This window comes from Hevea brasiliensis, chromosome 9, assembly GCF_030052815.1.
Source record: "Hevea brasiliensis isolate MT/VB/25A 57/8 chromosome 9, ASM3005281v1, whole genome shotgun sequence".
NCBI classification, from domain to species: domain Eukaryota; kingdom Viridiplantae; phylum Streptophyta; class Magnoliopsida; order Malpighiales; family Euphorbiaceae; genus Hevea; species Hevea brasiliensis.
In genome coordinates, this window is record NC_079501.1 from 37,061,700 (window position 1) to 37,081,184 (window position 19,485).

The following is a 19,485-nucleotide window of genomic DNA, read 5'->3' on the forward strand; positions in this document are numbered from 1 at the left end:
TTTAACATCTGACCTACTCAAACAACTTAGTTTTAAAAATAAATTTGCCTACTTACTTATAATATTTTTTAGACTTATAAATTAAAAAAAAAATAAATATATTGAAAGAGATCAACTTTTTATTTTCATGCTTATAACTACTTTCTTTCATTTAATTTTTAAAATTTTTAAAAAAATTTTAATATCTTTTTTAGTCATTTTAATAATAAATATGCTTCTAAATTAATTTTTACTAAACACGTTAATTACTTATCGATTACTTTAAACATTTTAATCAAACATATAACTAGTTAAAATTTTAAATACTTATAAATTTAAATTAACTTATAAACGTTAAATGCTTGTATGTCAACTTTCTTTATCTAAGCCAATCACCCTCTAGATCAGTCGCCTATAAGCTTCAATTGCCACAAGAGGCTCAAATGCACAATGTCATCCATGTTTCATTGTCGTCTCCCGAATTCTACAATTTCAGTTTCTGCAAGCTTAACAACCCGTAATACTGCAAATTTGCCATATCCTCGATTTGTGTTGGACTGTATTGAAGCTTCTCCCACATACGTGACGTGGGAATTTGCAGATGATCTCAAGGCTCGTTTTCCTCCTTGAGGACAGAGACCTCGCTTGCTCAACCAGAATTGCGCAGTCGTGAGTCATATTGAAAATCGTAATGAATGGTTAATTCAAACAACAAAAACCAAGTTTCAATTCCAAACCAATCACTTAATAATGGTTCTTTCTTTGTATTAATGTTTTTTTGTACCGTAAATTTGAGGGTCATGCCCCAAAGAAGCTCCACCCTGGGACCATCAGGGAATAGGGCGCTGCTGATCCCTCAATAATCCATACACAATGACCTCAAAATTTCTCTCATCATTTAACACAACTTGCATTCAATTTTGTAATGGCAGCATTAAAACAAATCAAAGAATCATTTAAGTAACATGTGCATTAAAATACAATAAAAATGTAACTAAACCCCAGCCAATTGTAACAGCAGGATTATAGATATGTTGCATTGTGTATTTCCATAAACACTTGATAAATTGAGGGTGTCCACAAGAAGTAGATCTCTTGCTCCACTGTTGTATATGCTAACCAGAAACATGAAGCATCCACCGGATGGCAAGCCTTGGTGCCACTGCCGAAATGCCAGAAAACCAATACTAAGGCGTAGATCATTCTGCCAAAACTTGAAGTTTCAAATGCGTAGAGGTAACCCATAATTGAGGTATGTTCTAATTCGTCCATCCCAGCCAGCAGTTACGATCACAAGACCCCATAGATGAGGAGAACTGAGGATATTCTGGCAGGCACTCTTCAAAAACTTGAATTCAGATTTACTCTTTGTAGGTGACATAGCAACTGGGCTTGAATCAGTAAGTTTCTCTTCAGGCCAAGTTGCAGATCCCCTCGTCAAAGAATCTAACAAAAACCCACGAGTAAGAGAGAAACAATCTGACGAAGGTTGAAGAATTTTGTGGTCCAACTTCCCAAAATATTTATGACAGACATGTCCATTTTTTTCGCTACTTCCATGCATATCCCTACCAGGTGTGGGGGATACAAGTGCTCCTGGCCCATTTTCAATGCCGCCCCAAGGTATTGCAATCGATACATTTTGAGACTTGAAACTCTCATAAGAGTGAATGTTTTTGGCTTGAGAGGCACTCTTTTCCTGGTTATTGTAGTTCCAAATGTAAACATTAGAATCTTCACTTGTTGAGACAACATGTTTCCCATCTGTGGTAAAAGATGCAGACATTTGGTTCGCTGCAATGCCAATGCTAGACACTAAAAGGGAAAACAAATTAACAGTCAAGCTAATGCAAAGGGCAATGCTAAAGCAATCATACTGGAACATCACATAAACGTGGTAAAAAAAAGGGTGCATATTCCACCTAGTTAAATTATCTAAACAGGCAATTTGCAAGCCAACCTAGATGGTTATCTCACAAATAACACCAAATAAAGAAGTGGCAAACCAAAAAGGTTCAAGTCAATAGGAATAGATACCAACCTCTAAATTTGCATATGACATCCATGCCATTCAATACTCGTACTATTGAATCAGCAGAAGATACTACTACTTTGGTTGGATCACTCGGGGAGAACTGGATGATAAAATCGTAAGCAGTTAAGCCTTTACCTATTAAAATCAATAGCAAAGAAACAAGTTGTCTTAACAAAAAAGAGGACAAAATTTGAGCACCTCAAAGCCAGTAATCCTCCTGCCTGTTAACTTCTTTTTGCCCTGTAAGGATATTTGAGCATCAAGTTGCAAGCGATTATCTGCAACATAAAGAACATGATCACAGGGTAGTCAGCAGGAACCTCCCTATGGAAAAAACATCAAGAAGTGGAAAATAGGAATCAATCTATGTATTTATCATTAAAAATACATAGAACAATAGCAAGAATGTAATTATTTAGGAGCATCACAAAATTTGCCCAGTCAATTGCTTTTGTGGTAAAGAACTAATGAAATTTTGCTTTAAATCATACAAATGCATACCTATGATATCATAAAAAAGACAATTTCCTGTCAGTGTGCCCACTATTCCACCCTGCAAGATTCAAGCAAAGAACTTTTACATTAAAATTAAATTGATCTAAATCTTCCAAAGAAAGCCTTTTATACGCGGAAGACAAATGATTTTTCCCACCTTTCCATCAGGACGAAAAGACACGGCAGTAACAATTTCCCTTATAACAGTATAATCAACAACCTGACAACCAAGCACTTCCCAGATGCGAACTTTTCCATCTATTGAACCACTGATGAAATAATTATCATTAAGAGGATTGAAGTCAACACAAGTCACTGCAATGAATGAAAATGATAGAAATATTAAATCATCATTGTAAAACAGCCAAATGAAACTGGAACAAAGAATTGAGATCATCATACTGAAATAAGTCAACCAACAGTAAATAAATGGTTTAGCATAAACATGTTAAAAGAAATTTAGATATAACAGGTGACAAACCATAATTATTATGAGAAAAAACTCTCAGGCATCTGTCGTGTCCCACTTGCCAGAGGCAAACTGTCTTATCAATAGAGGATGATAACAGAAACTGCATAATTATAAACAAGATGTAAAGATATTACACTTCATTTGGTCAAGAAGACTTTATGCAAGTTTAAAGCACAGCCACTAAATTCAAAATTTTCAAATTCCAGAAAAATTGCAATTTTTATCCAAAAAAACTGGGATGCTAACCATTTTTTTAGACCATGAGAGATCCAAAACCTCACCACTGTGTCCCTGAAACTCATGCAGAGGCTTCTCCAATACTCTGAAAATCTTGGGTGGAAAAATAACACAAGTCGAGTCTGATGATATTTGCCTCTTTGTTTTATCAATTTTCATTTCATCCGCATCAAGAGAAGCTATTTTGGAAAGATGATTCATTGTGAAATACAGACATGAAGGATCATTAGCTGAGATGTGAAATTGGTCCAATCTATCATCCTCAATCACCCTCCACACGCGCACAACGCCATCTTCACCACCACTTGCCAGGTATTGCCCATCATGACTGAATTTCATTGTCAAAATTGATCCATTATGTGCTAAAAATTCCTGTCTGGCATAGAGAGAAGACAATTCCTTGGACCGCTTCTTGGATGGATGAACTTTAATCCTTTGCATCTTTGATCCTACAGTCGATTCATATTCATTGGGCTTCAAAGGCGCTAACCCATGCCTATCAGCAATTTGTCCTGCATGACTTAATCTTCCTAATCTTCTTAACCAACTCTTTGCTTTCTTTTTGGCTTCAGTCATAACCCTGGCATCCCTGACATATTTATTCGTAAGTCTCTGAATCAAAGGGGATATCCCAGTAATCCTCTGAAACTCTTCAAAACTAAGAGATCTATTGGCGCACAGTTCGTGTAGTCTGCTAAGCATCCCATTTTGATCAATTTCATCCACTACAAACTCTTTTCCATCATCCAATTTTCTAGTTTCATAAACAGAAGTATTCTCCATGTTAGTTTCAAACTCATCCCAAGTTTCAATTGAGTGAGAAGACATTGAAGACTGATCATCTTCAAAACCCGACATCCTCAACACTGCCCCACTAGTATCCACCATTCTATCAATACCCAGTTGGATTTTAGTGGAGGATTGATCAGGTGACTCCTCCTGGGCGATTGTATTTTGATCCAAAGTTACACCCATCCAATTCAGGAACCTATTGCGGCGATTCTGAACACTTTCCGGTGTCTTAATCCAAACCTCGTATTGAGAAAAACTATTATCAAACTCAACACTAGAACTGCAATCGTCATAAGAATAATTTGACCCCCAATCAGACACAGAATAAATCTCCTCGCAGCTATCAAAAAATCGTTCCTCTTCCTCTTCAATGTAACTCCCCATTACTTTAATTACTACAATTATTATGTTGCTATGAACCCATCAACTCCTGAATCATTTTAGTGAGAAAAAAAAAGATATGGCATTAAACCCTCGGTTTCGTTAAAAAATCTCGATTAAACAGTATAGATTGCAATCAAGAATAGAGAATCAAAACATAATATAAAATCAAGAAAACCCAGATCTCGTAAGGAGGAATTTAGCCTCTTAAGGTCTGAAATGAAGGCGATTTTTTTGCTATTATTATTGTTAATCACAATCCAAACCGATAGGGATTTGATTAAGCTCGCAACAAAAAGGTGTTGATTGCAAGTGAAAACAATATCAACAATTAATTAAATAAAAAAGAAGAGGAAGATATTGGCAAACCTGGGTCGCCCTGAAAATTTTGGTAAAACCCAGAAATCAACAAGCACACCCGTCTCTCCCACTCTGTCTCTCTCTCGCTCTCTGTCTCTCTCTCTATTCACTTTTCCACTTGGGGAGGCAAAGAATATATGGGACAAACGAAAATAAATATCGAAGAAAAAAATAAAAAAAAAAAATGAAAACGAAAATGTTAAATTGAGAACGAAGTGAGAGAGCAAAAGGCCTCGGAATCAGTGTGGGTACGAAGAAAGAAAGGAGAGGAAAGAGAAGGTAAGAACTAAGAACTAAGAATCTTGTTACGAGGCTATTGGTGGTCCGGTACCGTTGCTTCGCTTGAGGTTCCGGTCTGCATTTTTTCTCGAATTTTCTTTTGGTTACACAGTTTCTTTTACTTTTCACTCCTTCAAATTTGCTAATATTTCAATAGGCGAAGTCATACTTTTTTTTTTTTTAATGAATTTTAATAATTTCTTTAAATTTATATAGTTATAATATTATAATTTTTTAATTTTAAAATATAATATAAAACTCTAATTAATTTCAAATTTTATATAATAAAATTTTTCTAATATCTCATCATCAATTTTTTCAGTAAGATACTGATTTAGACAGTTTCAATGTAATATTTAATTAATATTTTTTTTTCTTAAATTATATGTAAATTAAATTCTTATTTTCTCTGTAAAGAAAATAGTTTTTTACAAGAATAATTTTATATTATCCATAAAAGATAAGAACGTCACGCTAAATCTATTTATATCAGCACCTAACTGAAAAATCAATAATTAAAAATTAGAAAAATTTTATTATGTAAAATTTAAAAGTTAAGAAGTTACATATTACATTTTAAAGTTAAAATATTGTATCATATAAGTCTAAAGATAATTATCGAAATTTATTCTATTTTCTTTTTTTATTTTTTTTCTTTATTCTTCTTAATTTTTTTTAGTAGGGATTGAGAGAATGATAGCTAGAATTTTACCATGCTTGATATGGCTTTAACCATTGCCAAGCTAAACATTAGAAAAATTATATTTTAATTCCTTCTTTTATCTAAAATATAATTAAGCCTTGAAGTTTGGTTAAATCTATAATTTAATTTTTGTAGTTTTAAAACTAATCAATTTTATTTTTAGCATTTTAATAAACTTATAAATTAGTTCATGCCATCAAAATTTAAATTATCATTAATTATAGTAAAAATAACTAAAATGTATTTATTGCTATTTTCAATCTGAAAATAATATAATCTCCAAGATTTTATTTTATAGACAATTTAGTGATTAAGATTTGGTCAAAACTACAACTTAATTCTTATAGTTTTAAAATCAGGCAATTACATTTTAATAAACTTACAAGTTAGTCCATGCTATTAGAATTATCATTAATTTTTCATTAAATTTAGTAAAATAACCAAAATATCTTTAACTTTATTTTCAATCCTAAAATAATTAGATTTATGATGTTTTATTTTATTAACAATTTGTGTTTAGATTCATATTATATATAAATATAATAATATAATATAATATATAAAAGTATTATAAATTTATAAATATATAATTATTTATATATTATTAAAGTAACAAATGTAATTTTATAAAATTATAAGAGCTTATTTGTAAATCGTTATAATATTTGATGATCAATTTATAAAATATATGGATGACTTTATAATTAATAAAAACTTTTAAGGACCTTAAAATAGTTAATTTATATTTTTAATAATTATAATTTAAATTTAAAATTTTTTAATTTAATGGCACTCACATTTTAAAAAAAATACAAAGACTAAATTTTTAATAAAATAAATTCCCAGACTAAATTATTGATAAAAAAAATTTAAAAATTAAATTATTTTTAAATTCAAAATAGATCTAAAAATATTTTAATTATTTTATTAGAATTAGCGGTAATTAACTGAAATTTTAACAATACGACTAATAAGTATATTTATTAAAATGTTAGGACCTAAATCGTTTAGTTTTAAAACTGTATATTGATTTAACTATATATTAAAGAATAAATTATAATTTACTCATTATTATTAGTCTCTATTTTAATAAACTAATTATTTAATCTTTTCTTTTGAAAATTATATCCTAGTACCTATAATTTTATTTAATTTACTTTAATATCTCTTATCATTTTAAATAATTGTTGAATTTTATTTAATGCCTTTAATTTAAAAAACACAATTATAATGTCCCTTTATTTTTTAATAATTGAATTATTTAATCTCACAATAATAATTTCTCCCTTTTAATATATCAACTAATAGAAAACTTAATTAAATTGGATGAGAGATTAAAAAATAGAAAAAATAAAAATATGTGACCTAAATAATATATTTTTTAAAATAAAATAACAAAATAATTAGTATCAACTAAATAATAATTTTTTTAAAATATATCTTATCTTTTAAAAAATTAAAATAAAATAAAATAAACTTTACAATCCTAACTAGTATAAAAAAATTGAAGGAAAAATTGAATTAATTGAGAGCATTGTTAAGCATTTTTTGTACAGATTAATGGTTGATTTATGTATTCGACACTTTGAAATTTATAAAATTATAAAAATTTAGGATTGAGATGAGACGATTAAAAATTTGTAGTATTAAATTTTTAAATAAAGATCAAGAATTAATTTATATATTTAATATGAAATTATCCTATGAGCCAGCCAAATGCATCCTTAATAGAAGTTTTTTTTTTTTTTTTTTTTGAGTAATATCTTGTGAAAGAGAACCAATAGCAACATGAGACTTTAAAAAGAGAAATTATATCGGTTATTTTATGTATAATAATCTATATAAAATAATAAATTAGTGATAAATAAATATGCATATAATGATAAATTTTAAAAAAATATAACTATCAGATTTTTTTTTATTTTTAAATTTCAATAATTATATTTATGTACTTATAAATCTCTTATTATTCTATCATTTTATACAAAATACTGGTATGGTATCACCACTTTACTAAGTAATTTTTCGTTTAAAAGGGAAAAAAATTAACTGGAGGATTTGAGATCCAATTAGAGGACAAGCGTACCACCTAGCCTTTTCTGGTAATATTTTTTTTCAAACTTTTTATGGCAATCCAATTTGATGTTTTAACACAAATGATATTTAATTTTATTAATCTTTTTCATCGACATTATTTTATAATCTAATTAACGTGACAAAAAACTCTTTTATTAAGAAAAATTGTATGATTTTTGAATCCCAAAATAAATTGAAAAGTTATTATAAATTTACTTTGATATTACTGTTTAAGAGTTTAAGATAATATAAAAATAATTTTTAAAAATATTTATTAGAATCTTTTAAATTTTAATTTAAACTTAATTTATTTTAACAATATATAAAAAATTTTAAATAATAAAAGAATTTTTTTAATTTAATGGTATGTAAAAGATTATTTTTAAAAATAAGTTTTTACTACAGATTATTCTCAAATAAAATTAAGTAACGAAAAAAAAATTATATTACGAAAAAAATATTATATAGTCTATCTTCATTAATTTTAAACTAAAAATAATTATTAATATCTAAAAAATGATTATTTTTTAAAAGTAATTTCAATCTCATTCTCAAACTCTATATTAACTCTAAAATGGTATTTGGTTTGGTTGCTTACTTTTAAATTTTATACTAAAAATATATTTTTTAACTTATAAATTAATTTAAAAATAAATACTAAATTATTTAATAAATTATTTAAAAATAACTTTCAAGTAGTTTAAGTGTTTGATTAAAAATTACTTAAAAATAACTTAATTTATTAAAATTATCCAAAACAATATATAATTAAGTGATATAATTGTTAAAATGAGGACAATATTTATATTTTTAAAAATTATTAGGATAATTTATTCTTTTACTTGATTAAATAATAGTTTTAAAATAAGAAAGTAAGTTTTAAATAAATTATCCTTACTTATTACTTACTTTTAACATATTTTAAATAATTTTTTTTAACTTATAAGGTAAATCAAACGCTAATCTATTTATAATTTTTTACTTAAAAGTGAGTTTAACCAACTTATAAGTTGTCCAATGCATAAATATTATAATGGTGTGAGACAATATTTCATTATACCATTTGCTTAAAAGAAAATAGAATCAATTCACAAAAATTACAAGCTTTATAATGTCAACCAATGAATTTGGTAAGAAGGCAGTCAAAAGAGGTGGACTCTTAGGCAAGGTTCATCACCAAATTTTTATTAAACACCATCCAATAGAACCCTAGTCAGAATATAAAAACCTAATTCACTCCTTTTATATTTCCACTATTATTAGTAAGCTCACCAACTACTTTTGCATGTCTTTTTTGGTCAAATCAAGCAAACCAGCATATGTGTTTAATAGTTAGTAGGTTTGGTGAAGCACCTTTTTTTTTTTTACAAGTAGTTTCAATAGAAATTTGAATTCAAAAGGTTATAACTCTCAAAATGATTTTAATATCACTTAATTAAAATTTATTTATATTATTTTGTATATATTTATTTTTTTTATAATTTTCAAATTGAAGGGTGTGAAGGTGAATAATTGTATCTAAGGCTAAATCTCATTATGAAATTTGAACTTACTTGGCTTGAGTTAATCATTATTAAAAGGTTATAACTAATTACTTGATTGGCTTTTCAGTACTGTATCTTTTCACTTGGTGTTTTATTGGATGTAAGATTCTTAACATTATGCTCAAGTGGAAACAAAGACTGAACATTCGGTTGCCACTATAAGACTCATTTTATTTTGTAGAAAATAATTTATATATCAATAATATTTTTCATAAAAAATAATTTTTAAAAAAATATAAAAATATTTTGTATTATTTAATTACAATGTTAAATATAATATGTATTTATATTACGCATATATAAATATTTTTATATTTTAATAAGATTATTAAAATCTAAAAAATAATTTTCTTTTTTAAAAGAGAAAGTCATTTTTCTTAAATATAATTTAATTTTTTTTTAATTAAAAAAATATTTTTCATTAATAAATTTTTAAGTGCTTAAAATATTAAAAAATATAAAATATATTTTTAAAAAAATATTTTTCATATAAGATAAACAGAGCCTTAAACTTAAAATACTCCCTTGAAAATAAATGTGTCTCGTTGGGACTCAACATCTGAACTAGCCCAAAAATTAAACGGAGCAACAATATTCAAAAATTAAGCTGAAACTGGGGACGACCTGCTCTTATTACATTTTAGAATTTTAGAGTTAAAAAGTGGAAATAAATAATCGAATTGGAGGCTAGAATTCATTATGAAATCTGGGCTTGCTTAAATTTGAATTAATTATTGTTAAAAGTTTAGAACTAATTAGTTCACCTTTCAGTTGGATATTTTACTAGATGCAAAATTCTTAACATTATTTTGTAATGAATATTTGCTAGGAACTAATTCTTAAAAAAAAAATAAAAAAAAAAATTGCTAGATATTGATGAGATTTGAACTCTCACTCCCTATAAAAAGGCTTCTCTTTCCCACGAGAAACTTGAAAAATAATTGTATACTACATGTGTAATACAAGTGGGTTAATAAATAATTATAGTGGGAAGTTGCAGGTCTTAATTAAATGGCATCAGTTAGGGAATTTATTAATCTCATCCATTTTGCCTTGAATTGGACATCTCACCAAGTGATGTTTTGCATGCAGCTTTTTAAGAGGTAAGAATTCATTGCTTCAGCTACTTAGCCACCTTTTGTCTGTCACCCACCACAAGAATAATGGAAAAAAGGAAAAAAAAACATTTAATGCATATCCCATGCATCCTCTTATATGCCTACTCTTCTTCTGCACCCTAAAGAATTTATTACTCACAAGTAATTATATGGCAATCCATATCCAATACTAATCATTATTATTATTATTATTATTATTATTATTTAAAAAAAAAGTTTTTAAGAAATTTAAGTGAAGCGATGGAAACTTTTCTAATTTAACATCAAAATATATTATTAAAATTATAATAAAATTCACAGATTACCTATCATAAAAGATAAGTAGTAAAACTTAAATATTCAATATAATAACAGTATTAATGTGTCTTATTAATTGAATCAACCTTCATTGATATTCAATATTAATTATTTTTTTTTATTTTTTATATATTTATTAAGGAATGCCTTCACATCCAATAACAATCAATTTTAACATTTATCATATTATTGATTCACATCATTTATTTTTTAAATTTTTTTCTTATTTTTTTCTTATATTTATTGTTAAAAGACAAATTAAAATTCCTTTTTCGCTTTCCATCACTTATTTACATCTCTATTTATTATTAACTTTTAAAGAAAAATAAATTATGTAAATTAATAATATGATAAATGTTAAAAGTGACTGTTATTTAAAGATGATGACTAGCATTTCTCTATATTTATTAGTTTGGATGATAATGATCATCAAAGTTAACTGTTGACTTCGAATATGAAGTTATTTTGAAGAGTCCAAAATCATAATTTATTTTGTTTCTTCATTAATTTATTCACGTAAAGCATTGAGATAATTAGCCAACCCTAGCTTTTGCCTGAGTCTTTATTTTTCCGTTGCAATATTAAATATTTAATACAACGATAGTGTGTCCCATGGATTTTTTTTTTTTTAAATTTATGGTGAGAGCCATTTTTAATCAATTTATTGAAATTAAAATTTCTTTTCAAGTAATTTTAAGAGCATTTTTTTTATCGATTTACTTTATTCAATTTTTTACAAATATTTTAAAAATTCTCTGACAAAATTAAATTTTAATTAATAAATAAAAAAATATCACTCTCACCGATTAAATTAATTCAGTTGGGTGAATTTAACTATTCCAACATATAACAATTCACTTCAATCTTTATTTTTTATTTATTATTTTTTTTTCTATATCTTTCATGTGAAGACACATGTGCTTAATCAAATTATTCTCAATAAACAAACATATATGATAAGAAAACAATATAGACATGAAACACAGCTAGTTACGGTAACAAATTAGATATCTATAGATATCCAATTTGATCTGATCGAATTTTAATAAAATAATTTAGGATAATATATTTTTGAGTTTGAGATAAGTTTATATTTAAAAAGTAATATTTATAACTGATTCATAAAATTTAAATATTTTATAAAATTATTACATTTTTAAAATATAAATTATTAATAAATTATGAAAATGAGTAATTAAAATATATAAAATTAAACTAGCTTAAATACTTTTCAAGTATTAATAATCAGATTTGGATGAATTCATGTAATCAATAATAAATTTTAAATAGGTTCAAGATGAATTTAAATATTAAGAAAATTAAACAGATTCAGATTTAGATATTGCGATTTTCAGGAATATACCTACCAAGCATTATGTTTTTTTTGGCCTTGGTGGATCAAATATCCTTTGTTAAGGCCTTTACTATCGTTCATTATGCAAAGCAAGACTGTAGGATCAGGATTCTACTATATATGTATATATTATCAAAGTAATATATATTCATTACATGTAACATAAGAGAATCCTAATATGGATCAACCAAGGCATGGAATTGTGTACAAAGCTTAGAGGAATTCTAGTTCATATATGGGCAAATCCAAGTTTTCTTTTCTTGACAGTAAGTTCAACCTAAATGGGCAATCAGGCTCTATCTCAGGCCTCACATACCCCACCAACCATGTGACTTGGTTACGGTTTGGTCTAAGGGAAACACATTTCTGGATTAGCACCACCAATTTTAATTTTTCTTCTCTTAATTATTAGTAAAATAAACCTTTAAAAGCAGCTGGGATGTTTCCGTCATGTGAAATAATGGTGAGAATCTGTATTTGAACACTTGACAATAGAGCATTCTAATTATTCTATTCTTGATGAAGTGAACTGTGAATAATTATTATGAATTATTATTTTCTTGGGGTATATTGAAAATTTTTAAATGAGTACCATTTCAATTCCTAATAAATAGCTTATGCCATATAGCAGAAGATTTTAGAATAAATCACAACAACGTGCAAAAGGAAATTAATGAGAATTTGCCAGTAACAATATTTACAAACGGATTAAAAATAAATTTTGTCGGTTTGAGTAATGTTAATTTGTAATTCATTTACAAACAGATTTTTTTATTTCGTTTCCAATACAAATAGATTTACAAAAGAAAATTTCGTTTGTATTATATAGAAAGAGATTATTCTTATTGATTTCAATTAATCTATACATGGTATATATATACAATTGATTTCTATAATTGTGTTCTACTAATTAGGAAGAAATCCTAAATAAGAAATCCTAAATAGGAATACAGAATACAGAATATACAGAGAAATAATATAGTGATTGACTTTCCATAACACTCCCCTCAAGTTGGAGCATAGATGTTAATCATGCCCAACTTGTTACAAATGTAGTCAATCCTAGCTCCATTCAGAGCTTTTGTGAAAATATCTCTAGTCGCTCTCCGCTTTGATGTGTCTGTTGAGATGATCATTTGTTGAATCTTTTCACGAATAAAGTGACAATCAATCTCAATATGTTTGGTCCGCTCATGAAACACCGGATTAGAAGCAATATGAAGAGACTTGATTATCACACCACAATTTCGCAGTGAGGAGGTCTTAAAACCTGTCTCATCTAGTAATTGAAGTATCCACATTACCTCACATACTGATTGTGCCATGGCTCTGTATTCGGATTCAGCACTAGATCGAGAAACTACACTCTGCTTCTTGCTTCTCCAAGACACTAAATTTCTTTCAATAAAAACGCAATATCCAGTAGTTGACCACCTGTCAACCTTAGATCCAGCCTAGTCGGCATCTGAAAAACATTCAACATTCAAATGCCCATGATTACCATATAGCAAACCTCTTCCTGGAGCGCCCTTCAGATAACACAAGATTTGTTCCAAGGCTTCCCAATGAGCAACAGTTGGGGAAGATATAAACTGACTTACCACACTAACGGCATAAGCAATGTCAGGACGAGTGACTATAAGGTAGTTCAATTTTCCTACCAATCTCCTGTATCTCTCTGGATCTTCAAACAATTCACTGTCCCCTGCTAACAGTTGTAAAGTTGGAGTCATTGGTGCGCTACAAGGCTTAGCACCTAATTTTTCTGTCTCTGTCAATAGATCGAGGACATATTTTCTTTGAGATAAGAAAATACCCTTCTTACTTCTCATAACTTCGATACCCAAGAAATACTTTAACAATCCCAAGTCTTTGGTCTGAAACTGAGTTTGGAGGAAGGTTTTAAGAGATGAAATACATGCAGAGTCACTCCCAGTGATGACAATGTCATCCACATAGACTACCAAGAGAATTAGACCAGCCTCAGATTGCCTATAAAATACTGAATGATCACACTTACTCTTTTGCATACCAAATTCCTGTACTGCTTCACTGAATCTCCCAAACCATGCCCTAGGACTTTGTTTCAAGCCATAAAGAGACTTCCGAAGCCTACAAACTTTACCCAACTCCCCCTGAGCAATAAACCCAGGTGGTTGCTCCATATACACCTCCTCCTAAAGATCACCATGAAGGAAAGTATTCTTGATATCTAATTGATGCAGGGGCCAATAATATGTAGCTGCTAAAGAGATAAACAAGCGAATAGAAGTAAGTTTAGCTATAGGAGAAAAAGTATCAGAGTAATCAAACCCATATGTCTGAGCATATCCTTTTGCTACAAGGCGTGCTTTTAACTTAGCCACAGAATTATCAAGATTTACCTTTACTGTAAATACCCATTTGCAACCAATAGCTTTCTTACCAATGGGCAAAGGCAATAGTTCCCATGTACCATTAGCATCTAAAGCCTCCATTTCCTCTTTCATAGCATCACACCAGCCAGGATGGGACAGTGCCTCATCAACAGTATTAAGGATAGGAACAGAGTCTAAAGAAGTGACAAAACACCGAGAACAAGAAGACAATTGATTATAAGAAACAAAAGAAGAGATAGGGTAAGTACATAAACGTTTACCTTTACGAAGAGCAATGGTTGCGTCTAGATCAGAATCATGATCAGTATGAGGTACAGGATCTCCCAACGAAGTAGTTGGTGGAGGATCTGAGTCAGGAATCTCCAATCTCCTAGAATAAACATGAACAACGGGAGTTCAAGTAGGTCTAGAGACAAAAGAAACAGGCTGTGGGAGAGGATTAGACATTGGTTGGACAGTATATATTAAAAGATCATCCTCCTCTCCCTGACTCTCATACACAGATGATGGAGGAAAAAATGGAGTGGACTAAAAAAATATGACATCTGCAGAAATAAGATAACGATTAAGAGTAGGAGAGAAATAAAGGTACTCTTTTTGGAGTCGGAAGTACCCAAGGAAGACATATTTGAGAGATTTTGGATCTAATTTAGTAACCTGTGGACGAACATCACGCACAAAACAGGTACAACAAAAAATACGGGGTTCAATAGGGAGCAAAGATTTTGTAGGAAACAAAGTAGTATAAGGAATATCCCCATTAAGGATAGAAGACGGCATACGATTGATAAAAAAATATGCCGTAGAAACTGCATCTGCCCAAAAGTGTTTAGGTACTTTCATCTGAAAAAGAAGAGCACGAGTTAGCTCAAGAAGATGACAATTTTTTCTTTCATCCACGCCATTTTAGGATGGGGTATCCACACAGGAAGACTGATGAAGAATGCTATTTTGTGTCATATAAGGCTGAAATTGTGCTGAAAAGTATTCTTTGGCATTGTCACTTCTTAATATGTGCACAGAAATATTAAATTGAGTTTTGATTTCATTACAAAAGGCACAAAAGATAGAAAACAACTCAGAATAATTCTTCATTAAATATAACCAGATAACACAAGAGTAATCATCAACAAAAGTAACAAAATAACGAAATCTAGTTTTAGATGTAACAGAACAAGGACCCCAAACATCAGAATGAACTAACTCAAAAGGGGATGAAGCCCATTTATTGACTCTAGACACAGAAGGCAAACGATGATGTTTTGCAAACTGACATGACTCACATTCTAGTACTGATAAAGACTGAAATTGAGGACACAGCTTCTTCATTGTAGACAAAGAAGGATGACCCAATCTACAATGAGCTTCAAGAGGTGTTAAGGTACTGGAGCAAACAAGCGACCGCGGTACATGATTTTCCAGAATGTAGAGACCACTTGACTCGCGTCCTCGACCAATAATCTGCTTCGTCGTAAGATCCTGAAACAAACACTGGTCAGGAAAAAAGGAAACAAAACAATTTAAGGTACGAGTAAGTTTACTAACAGAAAGTAGATTAAAAGAGCATTTTGGTAGACACAAAACAGAAGACAAAGAAATTGACGAAGTCGGGTTCGCAGTTCCAGAACCCATGACACAAGAAGTAGAACCATCAGCTAAAGTAACAATAGAGGAAGTGAGATTAGACTGAAAAGCAGATAGAAGACTAGAATAACCTATCATGTGATCTGTCGCACTAGAATCAATAACCCATTTGGATGAAAAAGACACAAGGCATGTAGTGGATTTACCTGACTCAGCGATCGCAGTGACAGGGGAACTGGTAGGCTTTAGAGATGCTTGATACTAGGAAAATTGTGTAAAATCCTCTGCAGATACCAAAATAGTTTTCTCAGAGGAAGATACTGTAGAATTCTTTACTGCCATATTTGCCATCTGTGATCGCTAATTTTTCCTCCGAAGTTGCGGAAAATTATATTTTGTATGGCCAGGCTCATGGCAACAATAACAAATGACTCCTCTTGAGTCCTAATTAGAACTAGCCTCTCTATTACACTGATTACTTCTGTTGCCTGTAATTCCTCCTCTACTTCCTCTTCTATTACCCTGTTTTCCATTTGGATTACGGCTAATAAGAGCACTACTGGCAGGCTGTGAAGATTGAGTAGTCTCTGTACGAAGGACCTGTGTGAACGTTTCATGCAAAGAGGAAATCTCAGAACTGGAGAGAATCTGAGACTTAGCAGTCTCATACTCTGAAGGAAGGCCTGCAAGAAAACTCATAACAACCAGTTGCTCCCGTTGGGCCTGCTGAACTTTCACATCAGGACTAAAAGGCAACAATACATTAAGTTCCTCATATACCCATTTAAAATCCATAAAATAAGCCATGAGAGACTTATCCTCTTTCTCAGCACGGTAGAATGCCTTACAAACATCATAAATACGGGACATATTCCCTTTACCAGAATACAGAAAATCTAAGTAATCCATCAATTCCTTAACAAATTCACAGTGATTAATTAAACTAATTACCTCACTATAAATCGAGTTCCGAAGCTGCAAAAATAACCGAGCATCCTCCCTTAGCCAAGTTTATCGTGTATCATCAGTGGGTGGATCTTTAGTAAGGTGATCATCCTTATCAATGCTACTCAAATAAACCCTAACAGTCTTACTCCACTCCAGGTAATTTGAACCATTAAGTTTGTGTTCCGTGATCTTAGTCATCACCGGAATCACATCAGAAATAACATTCTTATTGTCTGCTATTTGTTGAGACAAAGAAAACTAACCAAAACGCTAATCCAAAGTGCTTAAAGTGGCAAAATAACCCAAAATCACAAATCAAGCAAATACCGAAATAGGATCTGAGAGCCAAACCTCAGAAGTCCTTTAATGGTATACTGAATCAGGCAACAGCACACAGTGGTGGAATGAGGGGGTTGAGGCGACATCGGCGATGTTGATCGGGGTTGAAATGGCCGGTCGGCAGCCAAGGTCTCTCCTGAGCTGGATAGTGAGAACAAATAGTCACCCTAAATTGATGACCTGCTCTAATACCATGTAGAAAGAGATGATTCTTATTGATTTCAATTAATCTGTATATGGGTATATATATACAATTGATTCCTATAATTGTGTTCTACTAATTAGGAAGAAATCCTAAATAAGAAATCCTAAATAGGAATACAGAATACAAAATATACAGAGAAATAATATAGTAATTGACTTTCCATAACATAGTGATTGACTTTCCATAACATATTACAAACGGATTTTCAATCCATTTGTAAATTGATTGAAATAAAAACTTTAACCTTGCAAACGGATTTAGTAATTCATTTGTAATACAAATGGAATTTCATTTGTATATCCATTTGTAAATTCATTTATAAATACATTCAATACGTTAATGGAATAAAATATTTAGCAATCGATTCAATTGGTTGCAATGAGACTGGTTGTAAATAGTAGCCGACAACTAAATAAGTTGCTAAATTAACTAAATTAAAAAAAAAACTTTTGATAAAAAACTATCAATGGCTAGTAACAATTGATTTAGCAACCGAAATCGGTTGCTAATAGCAATCAGAATATAATTGGTTACAAAAAATTTGATATCTTTAATTTTATAATATTATAATCATTTTATAAATCAGTTGCTATTAAAGAAAAATAAATTAAATAAAAAAGGATGAGAAAGAAAAAGAGGGTAAGGAAGAAAAATAGATGAAAAAGAAAAAATGATGAAGAAGAATATATGAAGAAGAAAAAGATGAAGAAATCCGTGAGAAAGAAAAGATGAAAAATAAAATAGATTAAAAAAAATATGAAAAAAAAAGATGAGAAAGAAAAAGATAAAAAAATATGTTAGAAAGTAAAAGACAAAAAATAAAATAAATAATAATAAAAAGGATGAAGAAAATATGTCAGAAAAGAAAAGATAAAGAAAAAAATATATTAGAAAGAAAAAAATGATAAATAAAATAAATGAAAATGAAAAAAATAATAAAAAAAAAGGGAGAAAAGAGAAGACAAAGAGAAAAAAATAGTAGTGATTTATATAAGTGAATAAATAACTGATTTTAGTAACTGATTGTTAGTTGCAAATTTTTTTTTAAAATTGGGCAGAAATTTTTGGGGGAAAGTTTTTGCAACCGATTTGTAAATCGATTGCAAATCAAAATAAAAAAAAATAAAAGAAATAGTTGAGAGAAAAAATTAGTTATAAAATCAATTGCCATTAGTAACCGATTTATAAATCGGTTGCAAATAAAAAAAAAAGAAAATAAAAAATTGAGTGAGAATTTTTAGGGGAAAAAATCGATTGCAAAAATCAGTTACTGTTAGTAACCAATTCGCAAATCAGTTGCAAATAAAAAAAATAAAAAAATGAGTGAGAATTTTTAAAAGGAAAAATTTAACAACTGATTTGCAATTGGTTGCAAAAATTAGTTACTATTAGCAATAGACAATTTGTTGCTAATAGTAACCAATTTTAGCAACCGATTGTAAATCGGTTGCTAACTTTAAAGCCAATTAAAATAATTATTTAATTTAGAAACCGATTCCCTAAATCAGTTGCTATTAGCAACCGATTTTAGAATCAGTTGGTAATTGTATATTTAAGGTTTTTTTTAATATTGATTAGAAACTAATTTAACAATTAATTGTACATCGGTTGCTAATAACAACTGATTTAACAATCGATTTTTGAATCGATTGCTAAATTTTTAAAAATTAACTATTTTACTAAAAATAAACTGAAATCACAAATTTGTTGTCAATAGCAACCGATTTCAATTAGTTACAAAAATTGATTGCAAAACTTTTTTTTTTTTTTGTAATGGAGGGAGTATGTGGATCCGAAGTTGTAGATTCATTACATGCTTGTGAAAATGCTAGACGCAATATCATCGTTATCTCCCACATCTCATGCATCTCTTGCTGTCTATGCTTCTCTCTCTCCCGCAACTCCCTTT

At 29.4% G+C, this 19,485-nt stretch overlaps 1 protein-coding gene across 2 annotated transcripts; it reads right to left on the reverse strand.

Annotated features, from left to right (window-relative positions):
* Nucleotides 1–864: 864 nt before the first annotated feature.
* LOC110665877 (uncharacterized) lies at nucleotides 865–5,149 on the reverse strand. 2 transcript variants are annotated; one of them, XM_021826170.2, is made up of 8 exons: nucleotides 4,761–5,149; nucleotides 3,228–4,440; nucleotides 2,991–3,081; nucleotides 2,667–2,824; nucleotides 2,516–2,567; nucleotides 2,213–2,292; nucleotides 2,021–2,114; nucleotides 865–1,794 (listed from the first exon to the last, which is right to left on the reverse strand). In XM_021826170.2, exons 2-8 carry the CDS (start codon nucleotides 4,392–4,394, stop codon nucleotides 1,202–1,204), a joined length of 2,235 nt encoding a protein of 744 aa, XP_021681862.2. In that variant the 5' UTR covers nucleotides 4,395–4,440; nucleotides 4,761–5,149; the 3' UTR covers nucleotides 865–1,201. The 2 variants fall into 2 exon arrangements, with proteins under 2 accessions (XP_021681862.2, XP_058009744.1); XM_058153761.1 differs by lacking the exon at nucleotides 2,991–3,081 and having other exon boundaries at nucleotides 3,263–4,440.
* Between the last annotated feature and the right edge of the window lie 14,336 nt (nucleotides 5,150–19,485).

Coding starts and splice junctions, on each gene's coding strand:
- LOC110665877 (XM_021826170.2), bottom strand. CDS start 4,394: ATGGGGAGTTACATTGAAGAGGAAGAGGAACGATTTTTTGATAGCTGC. Junction 2,293..2,515: donor TCTTTTTTATGATATCATAG/GTATGCATTTGT, acceptor TTTATGTTGCAG/ATAATCGCTTGCAACTTGAT. Junction 1,795..2,020: donor TGTCATATGCAAATTTAGAG/GTTGGTATCTAT, acceptor TTTCCCTTTTAG/TGTCTAGCATTGGCATTGCA.